Genomic DNA, 23,353 nt, shown 5'->3' with positions numbered 1-23,353 from the left:
CTTAAAGACAGACATAAACCATCCTGAGAAAGTTTGTTAACAAAGTTTCAAGAACCAGCTTTAAATGATTATTCTACAGATATACTACAACCCTTATGTATCGCTCATAGAGGGATCATGAGGATAAGACTAGAATAATTACTGCATGCACAAAGGCATTTAAACAATAATTCTTCTTGTGCTCGTATGTGAATGGAGTGGAAGAAACTCTAATAACTGGTACAATGGGATGTACTGTCTACCAGGCACCTCATGGAGGTTTTCAGAGTGTAGATGTAGACTCCAGTTTTCAGTGAGGCTGCAGTTTACAGTTAATGCAAGACTAACCTCAGTTTACATCATAAAGCTGTGTGATTTTGATTAAAGAATTTAACACTATAATGAAAAGGTTGTTTGCTACTCACTATATAGCGGAGAAGGTGAGTCGAGGATAGTCACAACAAAAAGACTGTCACAAAATAAGTGTGCCGTCAACAAGGCCGTTGTCAAAAATAGATACCAGACAGACACACACACACACACACACACACACACACACACACACACAGCGGAGAAGGTGAGTCGAGGATAGTCACAACAAAAAGACTGTCACAAAATAAGTGTGCCGTCAACAAGGCCGTTGTCAAAAATAGATACCAGACAGACACACACACACACACACACACACACACACACACACACACACACAACACCACAGTCTCTGGCAGCTGAAGATAGACTACGAGCAGCAGCAGCGCTTGATGGGAGAGGCAACTGGATGGAGGTAAGGAGGAGGCTGCGGCGGTGACAGGGAGGGATAGCAGGGCAGGAGTGGGGAATGGTAAAGTCCCACTGGGGAGCATGCTGGACAAGGTAGAGAGAGAGTGGAGCAGTTAGGTGCAGTCGGGAGGTTAGACAGAGAGAAGGGGAGAGAGGGGGGACCGAGAAAGGAGAGAAGTAAAAGGACTGGAGCATCACCTGTACAGAGTCGGGAATTTGCTCAGTCATTTTTCAGATTGGTTTTAAAGAAATATCTAAAAACACAAATGAGGTTATTCTGCTTTTGGAATATTAAGAGTAAGGAGGTGATTTTAATTCAAAAATTTCTGATTTCAGAATGACACTCAAAGATTTAACGTTTTTAGAACTACTTTCTTCAATTAATAGTCTATAGACTATCACTTTTTTTGTAATGGATGAGAAAGATTTAACAAGATAAGAAAAGAAAGACTGCTACTTACGATAAAGATAACATGCTAAGTTGGAGACAGGCACAATTAAAAAGCAGTTACACTTAAGCTTTTGGCCACAGCACTCGTCGGAAAGAGAGAAACACACACCATTCATTCACACAAGCAAGCACTCGTCACGCACACATGACTGCCAAATCCAGCAGCTCAGGCCAAAATTCATTCAGGCCCGAGCTACCAGACTTGGCGGTCATGTGTGCGTGAAGTGTGCTTGCTTGTGTGAATGAATGTTGCGTATTTCTCTTCTTCCGACATCGGCTGTGGCCGAAAACTTATGTGTATGTGTCTTTAAATTATGCCTGTCTGCTACTTTGCATGTTACCTTTACAGTAAGCAGCAATGTATCTTTTCGTACATTGTTGATATTCCTACCTGGAGTTTTCATTGTTTAAAGTTTTGGTTTGTAATATCATACAACTACTGTATAAGTAAGGATATACAGTGAACTACTTTTACTAGATTAAGTTTTTCATTTTTATGACATTTGAGATTTCTAAAATTTTACACTGCCCAAAGTAGCTTTGGGATAACCATGAAGAAAGTTAATTTACCAGACCAATAGTACATGTAATACACATTTTTAGTAGTGGAATGAACTCTCTCTTTCTAGGTGTTGTGAGGAAACTGCAACAGAGAGAGAGCAGGGACCATTCAAACTATTCCACTCCCGTAATGACACCAGACTCAGAGTCCAGTCCAAGTTCAAAACAGGAAACAATGTCTCCAAAAGTCAGTCATGTAAGTGGTTAATTTTCTTTTCTTTTATTTCTTTCCACATTTTCCTTTCGTTCTTCTCTTTACTGGTATAGTCAACTATGAACATAAGATAAGTTTGCATTTTTTTTTTTTTTTTTTCCTGAACCTTTTATTCTCTATCGTAAAAAGGAAAATTCACTTAAGAAAACCATAAGCTCACAAGAGAGTAGAGTGTCTGTGGGGGAGGACTTACTTTCATGTGGCAAAACTCCAAGTACTGCTAATGGACATATTTAAAAGTAGAAAAAAGCTATACCTATCTTTCATAACTTTAGCTCCTCCCTAAGAAAGAAAGAAAGAGGGATAGGTTGGGGACTTTCGGAAAGGAAGGGCAGGCCATTCTGATCCTTATTGAGAGTGAACCTGCTAGCTGTGAGGGGCAAAGGAGGAAAAACTGTTTGTCAACTTCGTGTGCACTGAACAACTTTTAAAACATTTTTGTCAGTAAGCAAACACAACATTTCCATTTGTTTGTTAGCTTCATACTTGTGTGGAAGTGATTCCTGCATTGTCATCCAAAGAAACAGCCTAGTCTGGTAAATGTAAAATTGAGCACAAGCGATATATTCATCAAGTGATTTTTGAAGAACTCTTAAAATTACATTGTGCAAGTATAATCCCTATGATGTAATTGCAGTAACAGGATGTAAATACAGTAAGATTTTGGTAATCTGGGATGCTTGGGGATCTTTCAGTGCTAGATTATCAAGTTGGTGGATTATCAAGTTTATTTTTAGAAACCTGTTTGAAACAACTGATGATCATATAAGTAAAATGGATTGTCTTACAGTGTAACAAATTAATAGCATATATTACTTTTCTGTAAAAACAAAACTGAATGAAAATTTGAACACTGTACTGTGCTATTAAATCAGTTAAAGGCTCAAAGTTTTACAGAACTTCAGTAAATATAGATAAGGTTTTGTACGCCAATTACACAATAAAATTACCGCCATTGATTTGAAAAACCAAGAACAAGGTAATTAATAAAAATTGTTACCAAGAATTTGGTGCACTTTAATTGGAATTGTTGTCTTTAGGAGTGACACAGATAACTGACATTGTTGAGAATGTGGAATACGTCTGATTAATATCAGCCACTCTTGGTTTTGCTGAAAATTTGTTTTGAATCCTCCGGAACAATGCCTTGTTTCTTGGATTGAGCTGTTTTTGATAATCATTAATTTGTATGACATGTAGATTCATAACATCAGAAGCATTGTATTCTTGGCTCGTCTCACCAAATTTCACGAATTTGGTGACTCAGCCCAAGAGATATGAGTTGTAGGCATTTCTTCTTTGTGACTCTCAGTTTATGGTGGTGAGAGTTGAAACCAGTTCTTAATAGGCCTATCATACAATCAGTCAGCTCTTCTTCGACAGCCAAATTAATGTAAACGTCAAACATTCGTCAAATTCATCTGCTGGAAACGCACTCAGTCCATTGGTGGATGCAAAAGTTTTCGCTCATACAATTTCAGAGCAATCAGCTTCTGACTCGTCATTCACATTGCTTTCCATCTCAGTAGAAAACGATTGCTGATGAGGTGCCACATAGAAGGGTTCTGACGGTTTGTTGAAGGCATCTGACTACTTCAAACCACACAAAACAATAAATATCGGAAATTTCTTGATGTATTCTGAATTGTTGGGTCTGCCGGATTATCACAGTCTTACTATTGTATGAATTACATAGGAAGGAATTTTCTTTACTAAAAGAAACTTTCTTGAAATTTCTTAAAGTCATCAAACATGGCTGCAGATAATCTAACTTTGAGGAGGGAGATAGATAAATTCAATATTCCTTTAGTTATGCTTGAATATGCAACTGTTTGTTGTTTTTGGTTTTAGCATTATTATTAGCAATTTTTGATGCCAAATGATTTGAAAATTTGACTTCACAGTGTTCCACTACTTCGAAGTGTAACATGGGAAAGTATTTTTCATCAGATAAAGGTGCCTTCATAAGATGCTCAACTGGACTGAGATACTACATGCTTATAACACTCTTTCTTTCATATCATCCCAGATCAAAGTGCAATTGGGAAATCTATTTTTGATAACTGTGGATGTTAATGTTTAGAAATTCATCCATACCTGAAGAACATCAGTAAACAGAGCCTAGAGCTGTCATGCAGTCACATTTGCCTTGCTAAATGTCTGTTCTCAACAAGAGCATAAATTAACTGTTGATTGCTACAGAATAATCATGTTAGGTTTTTGACAATATTAATGATGTTCTACTTTTCCAGATTGGCAAGCTTTTGCTGCAACTGCTTCGTTGATCGGATTCAAAGATAATGATGATTATTATACCATGGCTTTAGTATATTTTGATTTCATACTGATTCATACAAGCATGACTTGGTTCTGTTGCAACTTATTTGTTGAGATGAAATTTTGTTATGTGGAATAGATCATGTTTCATCATGTCATTTTACTATTCATATTGCTTGTGTAGCATACATTTGTAGTGCCGTATAATCCCAATTGAGTTACACTCCTCCTGGGGTCTGAGTAAGCTGCCATTTCCCAAAGTACCCCCCCCCCCCATTTCCTTCACAAGAAAAATGTTATTAGTTATGAAAGCTTGGAATGTGTCATATATATTTCAGTTCGCTTATCAGCAATACTGAAATTTTGCCAGCTGAAGATAAATACTGATCACAAATTCTGTCTTGTGATTTTATAGAACACATTGTTTGCCAATCATTGCAAGTATTCTTTTGAGATGTCATAGCTTCTAGAGGAGATTTTCTTAGAATTGAAGCAAGTTCAGTGGTTACATACAATACATCAAGAGTTAATTCTACATATAATTTTTATTCATTTCCTTTCATGTAATTCATACTACTTGCCTGTACAAAGAGTGAACCCAGAATATTGCATGGTGCAGCACCTGTTAAAAAAATGCTGAACACACTGACAACTGTATTCCAAAACTTACAAGGCGAGACCCTCAGCGGTGGGATAGACTTTATGAAATCATTTATACAGTAATGTAGTTTAAGGTCCCAGATATCACACTCTGCAGCCATTCTCCTTGGTGGTCTCTCATTTACGATTCATCAGCAAAAAAATTTCAGAATTTCTTATGATGCTCTACAGCTTTGTAAAAGGAAAGTTTAACAGACTGCTTTTGCAATGAAACAGTTAAGGTACAAGCTTCACATGCAGAAGGTTGTGTTTCTGAATCTTCTCAGGTGCTTTGCTCATTTATTTTTATTCAAGTAATTGGGTTAATTTTTTTTTAATTTCTGTTCCTTTGTTACATCATTTTAATCAATGTATTAACTTTTTCAATTGCTCTCATTTTTTCTTCCTATAGTTTGTTTTCCACATGGAATCTCTGTACATGCGAATTTAATCCTTTTTATTTGTATATCATAATACTGAAACTACTGATGTATCAGTTAAAAAACAAAGGATAAAATAATCTACTTATATTGGCTATGCAGTTGTATCAAAAATGATTTTTTTTGTTACAAGCTATACATTTTTTTATGGTAATAGTCATACATTTAAAATGCAAATCCTTATTGTGGTATGGACAAAGTAAAGCAGATTGAGATTTAAATGAAAGAAGGGATTATAAATTAAACAAAATTCAGGCAAAATGAGAAATTGAAAGAATGAGCGCAATAATGAGGACAAAAATATAGAATAATAAAATGGATGAAATTAAATTGAAGTAAATAAATGAAAATAATTAAAATCTCATGAATAAAGATTCCAAGTGGAAAATGAATAATAGGAAGAACAATTCAATGTGTTAGTTAAACTTCATACACAGTAACGTATTATGTAATTTGCACCAAACGCAAAATCATAGCGACCACTATTTTTCATTGACACCTTTTTCGAATCTAACAGTATTGTGAAAAGGAAAGTTGCTACTCACCATGTAGTGGAGATGCTGAGACGCAGATAGATGTAACAAAAAGACTGTCACAAATATAACTTTTGGCAGAAGGCATTCTTCAGAATTAGATGGCAAAAACACACAAACACAGCCTCAGTTGCCAGAGACTGCGGTCGTGTGTGTGAGTTGCGTTTGTTATATGGTGCTATATGGTGAGTAGCAACTTTCATTTTCACAATATCATTAGATCTATTCATTTTATGAGATCTGCAAATATTGCTATTCTTATCTATCCCAAAACCAACTAATTTTTATAGTCTTTGTAGAGGAGGTGGATGGAAACCAGAATGAGTGAACTACTTTTGTCATGTCACCAACAGGAACATTTTGAACTACACTGTGATATTTTATTTTGAGCTTCAGTAATCTTGCTATTATCATCACATCATGTTGACGGTAGCTGGTACTTTCATTTCACATCATAGAGCACATGCATAGGCGATATATATGTGCTTATTATCCTTGTACATTTTGTAACGTTACTACCATTTGTGCCTTAGGATCAACCTCCATGGCGTTCTGCTGTTATGGCCACTATTCCACCTGTTGTTTTACCTTCAAATGTATGTGAAAATTCATGTGAAGTCCCTGCATTGTCCTCACTTGCACAAGATCAGCAGACAGTTGCAGTTCAGCTTTCTCACTACTTCTACAAACTGCTTTCCATTATCCATCACCAGATGACTACTATCAATAGGTAAGTACGTGAAGAAATTGTGTGCATACTTATTGAAAGCTGTTTGTATTGCAGACTGAAAGGCTTAGCTTGCATTCTCCTGCTTACTAGTTAAAGTTTAAAACCATGGTTCGTCTTGAACTGTCAACTTTTGTCCAAAATTAAAATTTGTTTACACATCATGATTGATCATGATGCGTAGAGGCTAATTTCAAGTGATGACGAACACATCAGCTCTTCTTAATAATGGGAAACAGGACACAGTACGTGTCTCAAGCTTGTATTGATGCTGCGAAATATCATCTTCCGGGAGTACAACAGTGCTTCTCTGACAGATTTGTGAGATGAAATCTTTCCCAAAATTTGAACAGTCTGTTACTTACAGTACATGAAAATTAACAAATACCATATATTTGTGACAGAAACATAGCTCTCAGACTCAGTCTGTGAATTGGAAAGCCCTCTTAGGCTCAGTCAGTGAAACCTTTATCGCTAATGAACCCACAGTTCTGTGGCAAAGCCGCAGATACACCAAAACCATGCAGAGTTTTGTTTTCTCAGCAAATCCAAACAGACTTTCAAGACTTATTGCACTGGGAAAGCCTGTGAAGTTACAGTAATAAGAGTGAATACTATTATCAGCTTTTCTTTTCACAGATGCATGTGGTCTGCAAAGAAAATAAATATCTGTTTTAACATGAAATGAAATAGATTGTTGATTGCAATAGTTTTGTTAAAACTGTGCTTTTCTTTTTGGTTCAAACTTTCATCATTACCAGTAACTGAGAATAGACTGAAACAACAATTATTTAAAATAGTTATTTGAAATGCTAAATTGACGCATAAGCATTCATATCATTAAATGTAAGCTTTAACTCAACAATATTGGTCTGTCTGTCTGAGTACATATTTGAATTTTATTAGCTTGCAGGCTCAACTTTCAGCATGTAAGGTGCAGCTGACACAAGATGATGCAAAGGACCGACGGCCAGTTTATAAACATAATCAGCAGTTGGAGGAGCTACGTAATTTACAAGACCGTCTTACACAAGAGAAAGAAGCATGGCAACGTGAAAAAGAAGCTGAGGAGAAAGAACTTGATGAAAAGAAGCAGGAGCTACTGAGATTGCAGGTTCGTTTTTAATTTACTTGAGTTGGAAACCATACAAATCTCACATTACAGAACTGTGCAATATGATGGGATACTGCTAAAACAACAGTTTTACATAATTGAAGAAAAGACAAGAAAACTATATGATCTTCACCCAGAACAGCAAATGCACTGCCTCATTAGCCCTCATCAGCTCTTCATTGCTGCATGACTCAGGGCAGTGCGTACAGTGGTGCAGAGGATCCATTGTCTATTCTCCTCTGCAGTCACAGTGTGTTCGTCCTTTGACATGATTGTCCCTGAATTTTCCAACACCTGCTTATAGCCTGTCCAGTAGTACATGAAAACTGTTAAATCGTGGAGACACAGTCAGTGGCTGACACAGAACTGGGGAAACTGCTTCAGGGATTTCAGTGTAGGTATTGATGGTTGGTGGTCTTGGAGTTGGCGTAATGATTTAGTTGAGCCTTTTTCTGTTCAACATTTGCCACTACCGTACAATGTGTATCGGGTGATGCGGCACCTGTGAATCAATAAAGTTTGTGTATAGATGTCTGTTTCATGACATTCAGTCATCAGTCATGCAGTTTCATTCAGTGCTATGTCCCCTGAGGCTATACCATAAAGGGCACACACACTGACCTTCAGAGAAATTGAGTGCCATGGTGAAGGTTCTGATGACTTGAGGTGGGGCTCCCCAGTTATTGCCAGTGAGTTTCTGTATGATGTTATTTTGGGTTGACACTTTCAGCTTGAAATGGAGACAATGTTTGCAGTACGTTACAGGTCTGTCTTAAAGTGACATCAAGGTATTTAGGTGTAAAGCAGTGTTCCAGGCTCAGTTCCCTCCCAAATACTGTTTAGTTTTCTATTTGCTTGTCTGTTTTGGAGGTGGAAAGCATTTTCTGAGGATTAGGTTTCAGATAGTTCTCACCATAACACTCAGTGAAAGTTCTCTGTGTTGTCAGAACTTGTTCGGCTTCCTCAAACTTCTTTCCTTGGGTTGATGAAGCAAAGTCATCTGTGTATATTAAGCTTCTACATGTGTTAAGCCTTGGTTTGTCATTGGCGTGTATATTAAAGAGTACAGGGGAGAGAATACTTCTTTGGAGTTTTGACACTGCCATAAATAAATTAATTTCATAATAGTTAAGTATCCAACCTCCCTCCCTCCCACAAATCATGGCTCTTGCCATTTTTAAATTGCTGCATTTCAGGCATACTTTTAGTTGCAATTGCAACTTGAAAAAAATAATTATAATTCATTATGCAAATGGTATAGTCAACAACTATGATAATACGAACATTTTAATTTATTTTTAACAGTTATTGAAAGGATAGGTTGCTACTTACTGTTACACATTAAACTTTCAGCCAAAGCATCCATCAGGAAAGAAAAACACACATGCATTCACACAAACAAGCACACCTCACGCACCCACATGACCACTGTCTCCAGCTGCTTAGGCCGAACTTGAGTCATGAGTCTTGCCTAAACAGCCAGAAGTAGTGGTCATGTGTGTGTAGGTGTGCTTCCTTGTGTGAAAGCATGTCCCCCTCCCCCCCTCCCCCTGATGAAGCCTTTGGCTGAAAGTTTAATGCGTGAAATCTTTTTGTTGTGCCTGTCTGCAACTCAGTGTGTCATGTTTATGGTTAGTAGCAATCTATCCTTTCCATAACTGTTGATTTTCCAACCTGAACTTTCCATTGTTTAATGCATTATTTTTTTCCTTCACTTTACTTTCTCTTGATTATTTCATATAAAGACAGTAGTAATTTTCTTGAATAAATGTAAGACTATTACACTGAAGACATCCCCATATTAAAAGACAATGTTGATCATTAATAACTAATTGTGCAACAAATTGTCTGAATTTTATGTTTGCTATAAATGTTCTTCATATTAATTTGTGTTGCCAAAGTTTTGGAGCCAGAAATGGGGAAATGGCGTAGGATTTATTTGAACCAGTGTCAACAAAAATGCATAAAATAATGCTTGAGCTGAATTTGTACCATAGTTTTGTTCTTAAAGTGTACAATGTTTGCTTTCATAAATCAGAAACAACACATCAGTATATGACCACTTCACATAACTGTCCATTTCAGGATATTTCCAAACAATACTAGACATGCCACTACATATTATGTACAAACTTCTGCATGTGATCAAAAAATACGTTGATTGCTTATGTACAGACACAAGCTGCATATCTCAACTTGTACCAATTTAAAAACTGACCACAACACATTAGTGGTATCTGAAAAAGTTGACAGAACTGTGAACTTGATTCAGTGAAAGAACAAAACACACTGCAGCAGTTTTTAAGAAAGGTTATTGATTTCTGTCAGAGCATACAATTTTCGAAATATTTTATTAGTGTACAGGAAACATATTAAGTATAAAATTAAATAATTGCTAAAAAATGAAAGTTTTACATCTATTGCACAAGTTACTTACACACCATTTACAATTACGACGACAATTTGAAGGTATGTGAAATTCATAGTGGAAAACATAATTGGTTATTAAATATGAAGTAGAATGTAAATTCACTTTTGAACACGTAATTGTAATATCATTTATAATTATAACAACATACAATAATGGAGGAAAAGATAGATTGCTACTTACTGTAAAGAAGACATGTCAAGTTGCAGACAGAATAATTAAGACACTCGCATATCATCAGTGAGAGAGACTCATATGCGCACCATTCACACACACACACACACACACACACACACACACACACACACACACACCAAAAAAAAAAGAGAGCACACCTCACACAGGCCAATTAAGACACTCACATATAGCTTTTGGCCACAGCCTTCGTCAGTAAGAGAGATACATATTCTGACCCGAGATGCTGGAGTTGGAGGTCATGTGTGCGTGACATATGCTTGCTTGTGTGTGTATATTTGTGAGTGTATGTGTGTGTGTGTGTGTGTGTGTGTGTGTGTGTGTGTGTGTCTGAGAGAGGGAGAGTCTGTCTTCTGTCTTTTACTGACATAGGCTGTGGTGAAAAGTTATAAGTGAGTGTCTTTTAATTGTCCTGTCTGCAACTTGACGTGTCTTCTTTTCAGTAAGTAGCACTGTGTCTTTACCTACATTGTTGATATGTGTATCTTTAGTTTCCATTGTTTAACAGTATACAGTGTAACTGGATAGATAAAAAATCTACGCTCCAATCGGTGACGGGAGAACACACATATAAAAGGTGTTACTTAGGCAAGCTTTCAGAGCCATTGGCTTCTTTTTGTGGCAGAAGGGTTGAAAAGGACTGGTGAGGTTTAGGAAAAGTGGTGGAGTTCGGAAAAGTCACCCAGAAGCGCAGGTCAGTGGAGTCTTACCAGATGAATGAGAAGGAAAGACTGGTTGTAGGGCACTGCACCGGACAAGATTTGAAAACCTGAGAGCTTAAAGGCAGAAGATAGGGTAATATGCAAGACAGAAATTACTGCTAAAATATTTTGCGCAGATTCATAAGACCAAAAAGTAAGTACATTTTATGTGATAGAGTTGGGGGGGGGGGGGGGGGGGGCGGCGGCGGGGGAGATGACAAAAAATACACAGCTCAGGAAATGAAAGATGTGAAAAACTGAAAGGGGCTGAAGAAACGAATAGTTCCTATGAAGAGCTGCTGTGACCAAAGAAATTAATGTAAATAAAGACCAGGTGGGTGGCAAGAACCAAGGACATGTAGCATCAATTCCCACCTGTGGAGTTCTGAGAAACTGGTATCTGGGGAAGACTGCAGATGGCATGAAGGGTGAAACAGGCACCAAGGTCGTGACTGACATGTTGCAGTGCATGCTCTGCAATAGGATATTGTGTGTTGCCAGTATACACCCTCTGCCTATGCCCATTCTTCCTAACTGTTAACTCAATAACAGTCAAGCCAGTGTAAAAAGCCAAAAAGTGTTTACACAACAAATGGTGTATGACATGTCATTTCACAGGTGGCTCTCCGTTTGGAAGTATATGTTTTGTCAGTCACGGGGCTGGTAGATGGTGGTACGAGGGTGTATCGGGCAAGTCTTGCAGCAGAGACAGTCACAGGGGTAGGAACCATAGAGTAAGGAGATAGGTGCAGAAGGAGCATAGGGTCTGACAATAATATTGGGTGCAGAAGGAGCGTAGGGTCTGACAAGAATATTGCAGAAATTGGTGGGGTGACAAAAAGCTATTCTAGGTGTGGAGAGCAAAATCTCAGACAGAATGGACCTCATTTCAGGGCATGGCTTTAGGAAGTTGTGGCCTTGTTGAAGTGGCTGATTAATACATTCGAGACCAGGTTAATACTGAGTGACAAGTGGTGCATTCCTAAGCTGTTTTCTGGAGGAATCAGCAGTGTGTCATTCTCTATTGAGTCTGTAAATTGTTATTTGTAAATTTTACAGTGGAAAGGCAGCATTTGTTCACTAATAGGTTAAGCACTACATATACATGGCGAGTCACCTAAGACTAACACTCATTTTATTTCGAAATGAGGTTTTCGGCAAATGGTAGCACATTAAGAAGCACAGACGTTTGTTATGTAATAAAGTGTCTTGTATTGATCAAGATATTGAATCAAGTATGATTTTTCGGACAGATAAATTTTTTATTCATTTTTTTTAATGAAATCTGCTGAAAGTGCCTGAATAGATAAGCACAGTGCTACAATGCTTGTTAATTTTGAGGTTGGAACTCTCCACAAAAGAAACTGAGGAAGATTCTAAAATTTAAAGGCAATTCCGTCGGAATCATTTATTGTGTTGTAAACTGGTTCATGCAAGTCCATGTTGCATCAACCCTTTCAGCTGTTGACTTGTCTGCCAGGTGATGCATACCATCGAATGGTCATAGTGTACAACAGCATATCATCCATTGTACTTTAATCTGTTCATCTCTCTCTCGAAGAGCGACTGGAAATGTTCTTTGCAGTTGATGGTAAATAATTTGAGCACATGCCCAAGAAAGCTGTAAAACTTGTATTTTGTTAAGGTTAAGTATTTTTTTGTAGGTGACATGTTATCATTCATTCTGAACAAAATGTTTAGTTTATTTAAAATTTATTCGATCTAATTATAATTCCGTATAATATCTATAGGCACATTTGTCTGACAGCAGTTATTCCATCAAGAAGCACTCAGGCGTCTCCAGACAAAGATAGGTCAAGTAATTTATTTTTTTCTCCAAGTCTAAGAAAATCAATAAAGTAGTTTCTTTTTCTCCGTTAACAGGGATATTTATCATTACAAAGTGTGGAATGGACAAAAATATGGAAACAGAACACATTACCATGCCTAATACAGTATCAGAAAACTGTTGGCATTCAAAACACCTCAGAAAGGATAATACAGTTCCTGTATGGTCTTCAGGGGAATCTGATACCATTCATCCTGCAAAATAGTGGCAAGTTCAGGTAATGATGATGGAGTTACATAGTGATCACGCACGTTTTGGGATATTCCCTTCTGAATTTTATAAATTTCCAAAGGGGGGACTTCGTTCAGTAGTTCCAATTCTGATGTGTATGAATCAGAAATTATGATTCACTTATATGGAGTAGATATCCCCCTCCCAATCTTAATTCCTCTTTTCATGGACTTGGTCTCGTACACAGTTTGGCCTGTGTTGGAGAAGGAAATCGTGATTATCTACATCAACAAGCTACCAAATAACAGAAGTCACTTTTTGAAGATGTATATATATTCTTTCAACTCATACAACTTCATAACATTGCATATACAACTGTCTGCAATTTCAGTTTGTCAGTCACATTGCTTATTACAAATTTATAAACAGTTTAGCATCAGCTCGCTGTCAGTCTTCAGAACAAACTGATTATCTTCTCTTTCACAACATAATACATTGTCGTGATGTGTGCCATTCCGTGGAGCACAGTGTATCTCCAAGGCAGTGGTGCAGCTGCATGGAGTAATTGCCAAAGCCAGTTGTGGATGATGTGAGCTGTGTGAATAGGGGCCCTGTCATATTGGCTCACAGCATCACCATTGGGGAACAAACATTGTTCCATGAGATGGACCTGATCAGCCAGAATGATCGCATAATCCTTGGCACTAATGTGACCTTGCATGGTAACCATGGTGCCCATGGAATACCACTACATGGCTGCACAAGTAATCACCAAACCTCTGCTGTTTTCCACTCTTGGGATCTAAGCTCAATCAGAAGTTGGAAGCAGTGTGAAACAAGACTCATATGATCAAATGGCGCTCTTTCATTGCTCCATGTCCAGGTTTTATGGTTTTGACACAACATCTTCCTGTTAGGCATTTGCATCACTGATGAGAGAATTTGAAATCCAGCTTGCCATGCAGTGCTTCTGGTACTCCCTTTGCATTGTTTCAGTTCTGTAGTAACTTTTACAGTTGCCGTCCTCTATATTTTTCATCACAATCTTCTCCAATGACCTTCCATGGGGATCACTGAATTCTCACTTTCATCCCCCTTGTGACTTAGCAGATGATGTTTTTCTGCTTTCCCTGTATGCAATATATTGCCTCTTGAAACATCGAACACTTCATCTCTCTTGGTTATGGAAGCACTCACCATACAAGCACAAAATGTGCACCTATTCAAATTCACTTAGCTGTGACATAATGCACTCACAACTACACAGATATGGTCCTGACAATGACTAACAATTGCAACATGTGACGGACTTTCCACCATGCCATTTGTAGTCAAAAATAACAGTGCAGCCCACAGACTTGGGTAGCGTCTGCACTTACGTTCGTGCGTGCATGTATCACAGTTTTTCTATATTTTAGTCCAGCCCCTGTATGAACAACTGGCATTTCTGTTTTGGCTTTGATAAGTAAGGAGCAATGAGGAGTGTTTAAATGGAAAACTGCCTGATGAAACTGTATTTGTTTCCACAAAAACCTGAGAATTTACAAGCATTTGAAATAGTTTTTGATAAGCCCCATATGATGCCCAGAAGCTAACATATGCCATAGTTCCATCAACAGAAGTTATAGCCCACCCTGCATCTATGTCATATAGGAAATGAAGTTTTATTTTAGTAGTGTGGGCCTGTCTTACTTCATATAATGATGGAGCTTGGCGTGAGAGCTCTGTTTGGCAGTGTTAACACTACGATAACTGACTCTGGTTCCATTGATTTCCAATTTTAGTTCATTTCCCAGAACCTTTCGCAAAATGTTTCAGTGCCAATATTAACAAGTGCTATATCACTATGTAGGGTACTGACCTAGATCTCATAGTCTCTCCTCAGTAACAACACTCTCGATCACCACAGAACTGAATGCTCAAATGAGTGTGGGATGGTTTCCGCTAAAAGATGTACACAACAGCTCAGTCCAGTGTTCACTAACACACATCTATTCTTCACAAAGTCCCATTATTAATAATGGAGACCAGTTTGTCAACTAAAGAAAAAATTTTTTAGCACACCTGACAATTACAGTGGTGAAGTTAATTATTCTATTGTGGCACAAAAACACAGTTCACACTAAAATGTCACAGTTTGCATTGAGCTCTGTCATGTAGTGATTTATTAGAAAAGGATTTACACTTCTGTTGTTCATTTTATCCAGTACATAACAATAATCACCATGTCCATCATTCACTAGTTCTGATGACAATAATATTTCACAGTCTTGTTCATCACAACACAGTTCCATGAGAATGTTGCTTAATTTGGCTTATAGAAATCACACAAAAGTTATTAAAGTTCTTGCGTTTTGCAGTTTTCGGTGCACATAGTTTCACATACTGAGCATACATAACAGTGGCACGTGTCAGCGCCAAGAGTGTGCTTAAATGAGTTGTACTCGTGAGCTTTCTAACTGCGAAGTGACTATTTTGGTTGACGTCCAACTGTTTAAAAACAGGCATAAGAATAAACTGTTATTTTGTTAATTACATTATGCTTTGAAAATTGGCTACACTGGGTTTTACTGTTTTAGATGAAAACTATTGTGGCTTTGATTTATAGAAAACATTGTTGGTCAGAAATTTAGTAAAATTCGCAAGCACTCTTCCTATACAATGTGAAACCCCTTGCTCATCTGTATGAGCACCATGTTACAAATTAGGATAAATTACATGAAATTATTAATTAGTGAGTTAATTAATTAAAGCTGTATGTTCTACTGTAGATAACAACAGTAGATAGTAAAAGATTAGACTCTTAACAGTGATTATGACAAAATCTGCAATGGAATATGGGCTGCTTACAAACCTGAATGATAATAATCACTTCAGTTTATCACACTGCGTGACATAGTTAAAGGATCAGTTTTTCGAAACACCATTACTTGTCTCCCATTGTGACATATAAGTTTGAAATTTGGCTCAAAGGTGCCTGCAACATTCTTCTAAAGATCAAAAAACATTGCACCATGCGATGTCACCCTCAGGTTGGACAACACTTCAAACAGGAAGGTGTCGAAACATCGATTAAAAAAAAAGGCCAGAGCGGAGTTTGTGTGGTGTAAAAAGTGAGTTAACGATGTCACATTGGTCCTAATTTCCCCAAAATCTGCACAGCACCACTGTGGACGTGTTGCATGATGGGATGATTGTCATAGCCCCTTTTATCACATAGAATTGGGTTGCAGCCACATGATGTCTACCGAGAAGGGTTGAGTCAGCCAAGAGGTGTCAACAATGGCAAATGTTTACAAGAACGTCATCTCTTTGCTCATTGTATTGCAAACTGTCACTTTTGACCATGAAATGTGTGGGAATCAACATCCGAAGCCTTGTCATTTTTATTCCAAGTCCAAGCAGAGGTGTTTCTGAAATGTTTTCCACAGCCACTCGTAATGAAACCATGCAGTTTTGACCTCCATCACAGGAGTGTCAAAAGAAGGACTGAAATGTGGTTAAGAGGGACTATGATGACCTTTCTATTATGTGACACACCCACAGTGGTGTTGGACAGAATTGTGGTAAGATTTGGTGCCAATGTGACAACATTAACCCATATTACATGTCACATGAGCTCTGGCTTCCCCCCCACCCCCTCCCCCCTCATCTGTTGACACCGTGCTGTTTGAAGTGTCATTGAGCTTGAGGGTGATGTCACTGGGTGCCATTCTTTTGCACCATTACAGAGGAAGGTTGTAGGCATCTTTGAGCCATGTTTCCAAGTATAGCATGGGTGACTGTTACTTTCTGTTGGTGTGGGTCATTTTATGGAATTACTCTTATTAGCTCACAAAGTTTTTCATGTATTGAGGTTTAGTTCTAACTTTAATTAGCTATAATTTTTAATTAACGTACTCTGTAGCAAAACTAATGGTATTCCTGGAACCAACCTAGCCAAAAAGAATACTCAAGCAATAAATAGAAATGGGGGAAAGTTTAATTACACTTTTGGAATATCAGTACCACATGTTGTTGTTGTTGTGGTCTTCAGTCCTGAGACTGGTTTGATGCAGCTCTCCATGCTACTCTATCCTGTGCAAGCTTCTTCATCTCCCAGTATCTACTGCAACCTACATCCTTCTGAATCTGCTTAGTGTATTCATCTCTTGGTCTCCCTCTACGATTTTTACCCTCCACACTGCCCTCCAATGCTAAATTTGTGATCCCTTGATGCCTCAAAACATGTCCTACCAACCGATCCCTTCTTCTAGTCAAGTTGTGCCACAAACTTCTCTTCTCCCCAATCCTATTCAATACCTCCTCATTAGTTACGTGATCTACCCACCTTATCTTCAGCATTCTTCTGTAGCACCACATTTCGAAAGCTTCTATTCTCTTCTTGTCCAAACTAGTTATCGTCCATGTTTCACTTCCATACATGGCTACACTTCATACAAATACTTTCAGAAACGACTTCCTGACACTTAAATCTATACTCGATGTTAACAAATTCCTCTTCTTGAGAAACGCTTTCCTTGCCATTGCCAGTCTACATTTTATATCCTCTCTACTTCGACCATCATCGGTTATTTTACTCCCCAAATAGCAAAACTCCTTTACTACTTTAAGTGTCTCATTTCCTAATCTAATTCCCTCAGCATCACCCGACTTAATTTGACTACATTCCATTATCCTCGTTTTGCTTTTGTTGATGTTCATCTTATATCCTCCTTTCAAGACACTGTCCATTCCGTTCAACTGCTCTTCCAAGTCCTTTGCTGTCTCTGACAGAATTACAATGTCATCGGCGAACCTCAAAGTTTTTACTTCTTCTCCATGAATTTTAATACCTACTCCGAATTTTTCTTTTGTTTCCTTTACTGCTTGCTCGATATACAGATTGAATAACATCGGGGAGAGGCTACAACCCTGTCTTACTCCTTTCCCAACCACTGCTTCCCTTTCATGCCCCTCGACTCTTATAACTGCCATCTGGTTTCTGTACAAACTGTAAATAGCCTTTCGCTCCCTGTATTTTACCCCTGCCACCTTCAGAATTTGAAAGAGAGTATTCCAGTTAACATTGTCAAAAGCTTTCTCTAAGTCTACAAATGCTAGAAACGTAGGTTTGCCTTTTCTTAATCTTTCTTCTAAGATAAGTCGTAAGGTCAGTATTGCCTCACGTGTTCCAACATTTCTATGGAATCCAAACTGATCTTTCCCGAGGTTGGCTTCTACCAGTTTTTCCATTCGTCTGTAAAGAATTCGCGTTAGTATTTTGCAGCTGTGACTTATTAAACTGATAGTTCGGTAATGTTCACATCTGTCAACACCTGCTTTCTTTGGGATTGGAATTATTATATTCTTCTTGAAGTCTGAGGGTATTTCGCCTGTCTCATACATCATGCTCACCAGATGGTAGAGTTTTGTCATGACTGGCTCTCCCGAGGCCATCAGTAGTTCAAATGGAATGTTGTCTACTCCCGGGGCCTTGTTTCGACTCAGGTCTTTCAGTGCTCTGTCAAACTCTTCACGCAGCATCTTATCTCCCAGTACCACATATTAGGTATATAATAGTATTTAAAATTAGCAGAAATTAGAAAAAGAAAAAAAACATTAGTTATTAACAGGAATTGAAAACAAAACAGATGAGTTGAAACCGCTATTCTGTATCACAGCTGTAATTGTATTTCCAAGAGCAATTGAATTCAGTTATGAAAACTGTACAGTTCCATTTATAAAAAATTATACTTGGTTCAGTATGTCAGTTGATACAAGAGTTCAAGAGCATTATCCATACAAAACATTACATGCCTTTCAACATACTGTTAAGTGTGGAAAACCTCATTTTGATATGTGGAACCTTTCACAAAATAAAATAAATGCTACATCTTATGTGACTCACCTTGCATATATTTTTGAAAGAGTCTCTGTATTAAATATATTGTGGCAGCTTAGTGTATAAGAAAGCCTTTATCCTATATTTTGCAATGTCTGCACATAATCAAACAGTATGCAGGTAACTTGGATTTTTCTCTGTGATGAGTGATGTAACTGTGCTAAATATGGAAATTTTGATGTATATTGCTATTGTAAAAATATTTAAACAGTGCATCACTTGAATATATTTTTTGGGCAACATTGTGTGTGTGTGTGTGTGTGTGTGTGTGTGTGTGTGTGTGTGTGTTTAAATTATTAATAGCCTTGTGATGTCAAATGAGTTGCCCAAGAAATTCATGCCATACCAAATAGTTGAAGTGATTGTGATTTACTGCCTTTCTAATATCTGTATGAGGGGCTAGGATATTCAGCTTTCAATCTAACTTGCTTCCGTTAATTCATGTTGTTGTTGTTGTTGTTGTTGTTGTTGTTCTTGTGGTCTTCAGCCCTGAGACTAGTTTGATGCAGCTCTCCATGCTCTTCTATCCTGTGCAAGCTTCTTCATCTCCCAGTACCTACTGCAGCCTACATCCTTCTGAATCTGCTTAGTGTATTCATCTCTTAGTCTCCCTCTACGATTTTTACCCTCCATGCTGCCCTCCAATACTAAATTGGTGATCCCTCGATGTCTCAGAACATGTCCTACCAGCCGATCCCTTCTTCTAGTCAAGTTCTGCCACAAGTTCCTCTTCTCCCCAATTCAGTTCAATACCTCCTCATTAGTTATGTGATCTACCCATCTAATCTTCAGCCTTCTTCTATAGCACCACATTTCGAAAGCTTCTATTCTCTTCTTGTCTAAACTATTTATCGTCCACGTTTCACTTCCATGCATGGCTACACTCCATACAAATACTTTCAGAAACGACTTCCTGGCATTTAAATCTATACTCAGTGTTAACAAATTTTTCTTCTTCTGAAACGCTTTCCTTCCCATTGCCAGTCTACATTTTATATCCTCTCTACTTCGACCATCATCAGTTATTTTGCTCCCCCAATAGTAAAACTCCTTTACTGCTTTAAGGGTCTCATTTCCTAATCTAATTCCCTCAGCATCACCCGACTTAATTCGACTACATTCCATTATCCTCGTTTTGCTTTTGTTGATGTTCATCTTATATCCTCCTTTCAAGACACTGTCCGTTCCGTTCAACTGCTCTTCCAAGTCCTTTGCTGTCTCTGGCAGAATTACAATGTCATCAGCGAACCTCAAAGTTTTTATTTCTTCTCCCTGGATTTTAATACCTACTCCGATTTTTTCTTTTGTTTCCTTAACTGCTTGCCCAATATACAGATTGAATAACATCGGGGACAGGCTACAACCCTGTCTCACTCCCTTCCCAACCACTGCTTCCCTTTCATGTCCCTCAACTCTTATGACTGCCGTCTGGTTTCTGTACAAATTATAAATAGCCTTTCGCTCCCTGTATTTTACCCCTGCCACCTTTAGAATTTGAAAGAGAGTATTCCAGTCAACATTGTCAAAAGCTTTCTCTAAGTCTACAAATGCTAGAAACATAGGTTTGCCTTTCCTTAATCTTTCTTCTAAGATAAGTCGTGAGGTCAGTATTGCCTCACGTGTTCCAACATTTCTACGGAATCCAAACTGATCTTTCCCGAGGTTGGCTTCTACCAGTTTTTCCATTCGTCTGTAAATAATTTGTGTTAGTATTTTGCAGCTGTGACTTATTAAACTGATAGTTCGGTAATTTTCACATCTGTCAACACCTGTTTTCTTTGGGATTGGAATTATTATATTCTTCTTGAAGTCGGAGGGTATTTCGCCTGTCTCGTACATCTTGCTCACCAGATGGTAGAGTTTTGTCAGGATTGGCTCTCCCTAGGCCGTCAGTAGTTCTAATGGAATGTTGTCTACTCCCGGGGCCTTGTTTCAACTCAGGTCGTTCAGTGCTCTATCAAACTCTTCACGCAGTATCGTATTTCCCATTTCATCTTCATCTACATCCTCTTCCATTTCCATAATATTGTCCTCAAGTACATCGCCCTTGTATAGACCCTCTATATACTCCTTCCATTGTTCTGCTTTCCCCTCTTTGCTTAGAACTGGGTTTCCATCTGAGCTCTTGATATTCATACAAGTGGCTCTCTTTTCTCCAAAGGTCTCTTTAATTTTCCTGTAGGCTGTATCTATCTTACCCCTAATGAGATAAGCCTCTACATCCTTACATTTGTCCTCTAGCCATGCCTGCTTAGCCATTTTGCATTTCCTGTCGATCTCATTTTTGAGACATTTGTATTCCTACTTGATCCTCTGCTGCCTTCACTACTTCATCCCTCAGAGCTACCCATTCATCTTCTACTGTATTTATTTCCCCCATTCCTGTCAATTGTTCCCTTATACTGTCCCTGAAACTCTGTACAACCTCTGGTTTAGTCAGTTTATCCTATCCAGGTCCCATCTCCTTAAGTTCCCACCTTTTTGTAGTTTCTTCAGTTTTAATCTACAGTTCATAACCAATAGATTGTGGTCAGAGTCCACATCTGCCCCTGAAAATGTCCTACAATTTAAAACCTGGTTCCTAAATCTCTGTCTTACCATTATATAATCTATCTGATACCTTTTAGTATCTCCAGGATTCTTCCATGTATACAACCTTCTTTTATGATTCTTGAACCAAGTGTTAGCTATGATTAAGTTATGCTCTGTGCAAAATTCTACCAGACGGCTTCCTCTTTCATTTCTTAGCCCCAATCCATATTCACCTACTATGTTTCCTTCTCTCCCTTTTCCTACTGTCGAATTCCATTCACCCATGACTATTAAATTTTTGTCTCCCTTCACTACCTGAATAATTTCTTTTATCTTATCATACATGTCTTCAATTTCTTCGTCATCTGCAGAGCTAGTTGGCATATAAACTTGTACTACTGTAGTAGGCATGGGCTTCGTGTCTATCTTGGCCACTATAATACGTTCACTATGCTGTTTGTAGTAGCTTACCCGCACTCCTATTTTTTTTATTCATTATTAAACCTACTCCTGCATTACCCCTATTTGATTTTGTATTTATAACACTGTATTCACCTGACCAGAAGTCTTGATCCTCCTGCCACCAAACTTCACTAATTCCCACTATATCTAACTTTAACCTATCCATTTCCCTTTTTAAATTTTCTAACCTACCTGCCCGATTAAGGGATCTGACATTCCACACTCCGATCCGTAGAATGCCACTTTTCTTTCTCCTGATAACGATGTCCTCCTGAGTAGTCCCCGCCCGGAGATCCGAATGGGGGACTATTTTACCTCCGGAATATTTTACCCAAGAGGACGCCATCATCATTTAACCATACAGTAAAGCTGCATGCCCTCGGGAAAAATTATGGCCGTAGTTTCCCCTTGCTTTCAGCCGTCCACAGTACCACAACAGCAAGGCCATTTTGGTTAGTGTTACAAGGCCAGATCAGTCAATCATTCAGACCGTTGCCCCTGCAACTACTGAAAAGGCTGCTGCCCCTCTTCAGAAACCACACGTTTGTCTGGCCTCTCAACAGATACCCCTCTGTTGTGGTTGCACCTACAGTACGGCTATCTGTATTGTTGAGACACGCAGGCCTCCCCACCAACGACAAGGTCCATGGTTCATGTGGGGGGGGGGGGGGGGGGGACGTTAATTCATAATGATTGTAAAATGCAGAATGGAATAATGACACTATTATGAAAAAGATATACCTTCTGCCTGAAGAAGGAGCCACTGGCTCCAAAAGCTTGCCTAATTATAACCTTCTTTTATATGTTTGTTCTGCCACTGCTTAGTGAGTAGATTTTTTTTATCTATCCAATTAAATTATTTTGTAAAAAAAGGTAGATTGCTAGTCACCACGTGGTGGAGATACTGAGTCACAGACAGGCACAACAAAAAGACTGCTAACAAGTTAATATTTCAACCAAAACGCCTTGTTCTGCTTTAGACAATGTACACACGCACATTCACCCAAACACAACTCACACTGACATGACCACTGTGTCTGGCAGCTGAGGCCAGACTGCGAGCAGCAGCATATAATGAGAGAAGCAATCTGGGCCACGTGGGAAAGGAAGAGGCTGGGGCAGGGAGGGGGAGGGATAGCAGGGTAGGGGTGGGGGCATAAAAGTGTTGCTTATGAGAATGTACAGGGTCGAGAAGTAAAAAGACTGTAGGTATGTTCTTGACAGAAGGTTGTGTTGTGCTGAAGTGGGAAGGGGATGGGTGGGTGAAGGACAGGGACTATCGGATGTTAAGGCCAGGAGAGTTGCAGGAAAGTAGGATAAATTGCAGGGAGAGTTCCAACCTATGTAATTCAGAAAAGCTGGTGTTGGTTGGAAGGATCAAGATGACACTATCTGTGAATGGTTGGAAGTTATTCT

The 23,353-nt window shown here is 38.4% G+C and overlaps 1 protein-coding gene across 1 annotated transcript in view; it reads left to right on the top strand.

Annotated features, from left to right (window-relative positions):
* Positions 1 to 23,353, top strand: part of LOC126191481 (rho guanine nucleotide exchange factor 18) — a 640,188-nt gene that overhangs the window by 582,570 nt on the left and 34,265 nt on the right. The window contains exons 25-27 of the mRNA XM_049932364.1: positions 1,840 to 1,967; positions 6,408 to 6,604; positions 7,508 to 7,715. Coding sequence (XP_049788321.1) covers positions 1,840 to 1,967; positions 6,408 to 6,604; positions 7,508 to 7,715 — 533 coding nt within the window. The remainder of the gene's footprint in view (positions 1 to 1,839; positions 1,968 to 6,407; positions 6,605 to 7,507; positions 7,716 to 23,353) is intronic.

The sequence above is a fragment of the Schistocerca cancellata genome, chromosome 6 (assembly GCF_023864275.1).
Source record: "Schistocerca cancellata isolate TAMUIC-IGC-003103 chromosome 6, iqSchCanc2.1, whole genome shotgun sequence".
NCBI lineage: Eukaryota > Metazoa > Arthropoda > Insecta > Orthoptera > Acrididae > Schistocerca > Schistocerca cancellata.
The sequence above is the reverse complement of the archived record's forward strand: the minus strand, read 5'-3'. Positions and strand labels throughout refer to the sequence as shown.